This window comes from Temnothorax nylanderi, unplaced genomic scaffold (genome assembly GCF_030848795.1).
Source record: "Temnothorax nylanderi isolate EJ_2023f unplaced genomic scaffold, tnyl_v1.0 TNYL_tig0299_pilon, whole genome shotgun sequence".
NCBI lineage: Eukaryota > Metazoa > Arthropoda > Insecta > Hymenoptera > Formicidae > Temnothorax > Temnothorax nylanderi.
The window spans coordinates 9,464-14,048 of NW_027249361.1; the positions used below are offsets into that span (position 1 = coordinate 9,464).

At 39.2% G+C, this 4,585-nt stretch overlaps 1 protein-coding gene across 1 annotated transcript; it reads left to right on the top strand.

The window, feature by feature from the left end:
• Positions 1-2,748: 2,748 nt before the first annotated feature.
• Positions 2,749-3,783, top strand: LOC139780824 (uncharacterized). Its single transcript, XM_071719533.1, has one exon. It carries the CDS (start codon positions 2,749-2,751, stop codon positions 3,781-3,783), a length of 1,035 nt encoding a protein of 344 aa, XP_071575634.1.
• The last annotated feature ends 802 nt before the right edge of the window (positions 3,784-4,585 follow it).

Sequence of the window (4,585 nt, forward strand, 5' to 3'; positions counted from 1 at the left end):
TCTCTGTCCCCGGGATCTCGCGATAGTTTTCTCCTCTCCGGACTTCGTGTCCTTCGAGAAGTCGCTCGTCACGTCTCGATCGGTTTAACGTTAATAATTATTGTTTGTGTCTTGCCTTTAACGTTCCCGCTTATCGTTACTTATATTTATGTTTTCCGATCTAACGTCTTTCTCTGTTTATTATATAAAATTTTACATTTTTAATTATTTATAATAATTATTAATTATTATAATCAACTAGCTTTTTCGCCTGCGCTTCGCGCGAGCTCAAAAGCTCTTCCTTCTTTTCCCCGAATAGTAATATAACCCCCAAAAAAATTTTTTTTCAAGAAAGGGACCTTTTTTAGACAATTTTGTATGGGGGCCTTTTGTCCCCGGGCTCAGACCCATTCCCAAAACCCTCTACAGTCTAAGTTAGAGTATCATGAGATAATATACTAAATTCGGTTGTTCTAATTTGAAAACTGTGAGAGTAAAATAATAATATCACAAATTAAATTGATCATCAAATTCTAAACGCAACTGATGCTAATAAACATTGTTTCCCAGCAGACCTTTTCCCCTCACTTTGACCCCTTCCCAAAACCCTCTACGGGCTAATTTATTAGACAGTAGACGATGTTTTCCCCGAATATTTATCCCCCCAAAATTTTTTTTTTGAAAAAAGGGACCTTTTTTAGACAATTTGGTATGAGGGCCACTTTTTTTAATTTTTATTTTTATTTTCTCATATTAATTTATTCTTTATCGACACCATCCCCGAAAAATTAGACAAATTTTGGCACCGGTTTCCAGAAAATCGGTCCATTAATGAATGAGTAGTTCGCAGTCAGACAGACATTAGAAAAATTTTGGAACCGGTTTCCCAAAAAATCGGTAATGATGCGGTTCTCAAAATACGTCTATGGTCTAAGTTAGAATATCACGAGATAGTATACCAAATTTGGTTGTTCTAATTTGAAAACTATACATTTGCATAGCGGACAAACATACATACATACATTCATTTTTATACATATAGAGATTATTATAACTGATAATTTATAATTCTTCCATTATCATTTCTTGTACTATAGAGAATAATTTTTGAATTATAAATATTAATTATAACTTTTGTATCGTTTCAGGAAGGAAAAGAAACACTGAGCAGTGTCAATGCAACTGGTTTGGCTATGTTGTTTAGTGCTGGAACATTCCTTTATGTAGCCACTGTACATGTTTTGCCAGAATTGATGACACGAAGCAGTAATTATTCGCATGTGCCAAGCGGCGAGGGTACGACGCTCTCTACGACTGGACTTAAAGTTAAAGAAATATTATTCTTAGTAATAGGATCATTCTTACCTGCTTTGATTACAACTGGACATCATCATTGACCAAATGAAGTATTATGTAAAGATATTTACATATGTAAATGAAAGTTTTTATCCTAATTTGAGAAATCCTCTCTTTAAGATAGTTTTTATAATTATTTTAAGATATAAAAAGTTGTATCATATTATATACAGATCGATATACTAAAAAATACGAGAATTATTTGTAGATGTGTATTTCTTAATACGATTAAAATATATTTTTTAATTAAATTTAATCCCAGCTTTGATTACTAAATACTTTTCGAAAATCTAGCATTTTTATCAAAAAAATGTAGAAACTTGTACATTGCTTCCTCATCATTACAGATCGCTACTATTGCTCCTATTTTATTTCGCTCACAAAGCTCCTCTTATGAGGAAGCTTGTATTTTATTCGATGCATTAATAATTATTATTAGGCGGCAGTGTGGTCTAATGGTAGAGTGCCAGACTCGTAATCTGAGGAACCAGGTTCGAGTCCACTAGAGCCATGTAAACATGGAATGTTTTTCCGAAGCTGCGCCCCTCCGTGCAAGATAGGCTCTTGTGCGGAGCAAACTGGGCTCCGTCTTTCGGAAAGAGACGTTAAGCCGTTGGTCCAAAGGGTTAAAGTGAGAGGAGAAAGGGTAGTAGTGGTGTAAAGGTTTGGGTAACGTTCCTTATAAAAACGACTTGCAAACCCTGCGGGGATAAGCAATAAAGATAGTTTTATGAGTTAATTATTATTAGTATTTATTAGTTTGGCTTCTTTATAGAGGAAGCTTTATGAGCGAAATAAAATAGGAGCAATGGTAGCGATCTGTAATGATGAGGAAGCAATGTGTAAGTTCCTAATTTGCACATTTTTTTTAATTTTAATCTTTTTATGAATTGATAGAAAGTTAGCTTAGTAGCACAAGTGGGGTTTTACAATCGACGAAATGTCAAATCGATGTTGATTTTGGGAGTTCAGGTTACATGGTTCATATATGGACTTTGTATATGGACCTTTAATCGCGTAAAAAGCTAGGTCTAATCAACCAAATCTTATAGAATTATATATGAAATAGGGGTAGAAAAGACTGAAGAATATAATAGAATTATAAATAGCCTGATTGTTAAAAAGATTCTAGACTAAAGGTGGCAGTACTGCGTGATCGCTGCCGCCGAGAGCGTAGGTGAGGCGACGGATAGTAGTCGTCGGTCGGTAGCGAGCGTGCGCGTTACAACGAGTCTCTGTAGAAGAATTCTTTCGATATTATATAGACACTTTAAGTTCTCTGAAATAATTGTCCTTTCGTTCACCACCTTTATCCCGATTATCCTTCGATTAATAACATTTTGGCGACCGTGACAGGACTGTGAGTAAAAAATAATCGTCGGATTGTGTCGGGTGTGAAATCGCGCATTCAAGATGGAAGCTGCAAGGAAGACACGCACCGTAATGCAAATGGCTTTTACGCGCGCGTTAAACGACTTGGTTCTAACGGATGCGAATGCAGGCGCCGCGGATTTAGCCGAACTACAAGTATTTCTACAAGTTCTCGAAGACAAGAACAAGGCGTTAGAAGACGCCAATTCGGTCTATATTACGTGCTTAATAGAAACAGAAAATGTGAAGACAGAGACAATTGATGCGGAGATGACGAGCAACGACGAGTACAAGCGCAAATATATACGTGCACGGATGGCTGCCATGACACATTTACCGACCACTGCGAACAATGACGTGAACAATACTGCGAACTCGATAGCCGATAACACACATCTCGTCAGCGCCCAACCTATGATAAAATTGCCTAAAATCGAACTTAGAAAATTCAGCGGGGACGTGAAGGAATGGCTGCCCTTCTGGTCACAATTCAAGAAGATACACGAGAATGCCAACATCAACAAAGGAGACAAGTTCCAATATCCCCTACAGGCGATGACAGCACAGTCGCGTGCAGCTGAGCTAGTCGGCAGTTTTCTTCCCATCGAAGAGAATTATGATGGTGCGATTGCGAGTTTAAAGAATTGTTTCGGCCAGGACGAAGTGCTTGTGGAAGTGTACGTGCGCGAGCTTTTCAAGCTACTTATCCAAAATGTCATGAAACCGGATGATCGAATCCCATTGTCTAGTTTGTATGATAAGATAGAGGCTCAGCTAAGAGCTCTCGAATCGCTCGGGGTAACGTCGGATAAGTGCGGCGCCATGTTACTCCCGCTTGTCGAGTCCTCGCTGCCCGAGGAACTTTTACGTGCTTGGCAGCGTCATCCAGTGCCGGTCGTGGCAGATGGGGACCGAAGAAAAGAACGACTCACACAGCTGATCAAGTTCCTACGATCCGAAGTAGAGAATGAAGAAAGAATATCCATCGCAATGCACGGTTTTGATTTGAAGAATGATGAATGCAAAACATTAAAACACAACGCTCGGATCAAGCAAAAAGTACGCCGTCCGCTATAAGCCTACACACACAGGGAAAGTCGAATAAACCGATAGACTGTGTATTCTGTGAAAATAAACACGCGAGTGTAAAGTGTGAGAAAGCGCGAAAAATGACATTGGACGAGAAAAAATCGCTTTTACCGAAAGAATGCGTATTTTAACTGTTTAAAAATCGGTCATCAGAGTCGCGTGTGTCATGGTAATTAAAAATGTGCGATGTGCAGTCGCCGGCACGTGGTGTTAATGTGCCCCGATATAAACAGCCGAGGGGATGTGACGGTGTCAACCAACGCAGACGATGGTAAAGAAAAAATACTGTCGAACTCCAACCAAACTAGAGAAGCGGACGTAATTTTACAGACATTACATGCCAAAATTCGTAATGGCAAGGAAGAGCGTGTAGTGCGGTTGTTTTTCGATCAAGGTTCCACTCAATCTTACGCTACTAAGGACATTATTTGTCAGATGAAATACGAATTGATCAGTGAACACAAGCTCAAACACTCGCTTTTCGGCAACGTCACGTCTGCAGTCAAGAGTCATAAAAAGTATGTGGTTCATTTGTGTAGTCTGGGCAACAGCTATTCGTGCAACTTCAAAGTGTTTGACGAAGATGAAATATGCACAGAAATTCCTCTGTGGGAAAAGCAGCCATGGATGGACGAATTGAAGGAGATACAACTCATACAACTCACTGATGGACCGACTAAATGCGACTACGCTCATTGGGGCAGATATAGCAGGAAAACTAATGGCCGGTCGTACTAAACAACTTAAGTGTGGTTTGGCAGCAGTTGAGACGAGTCTCGGCTGGACACTG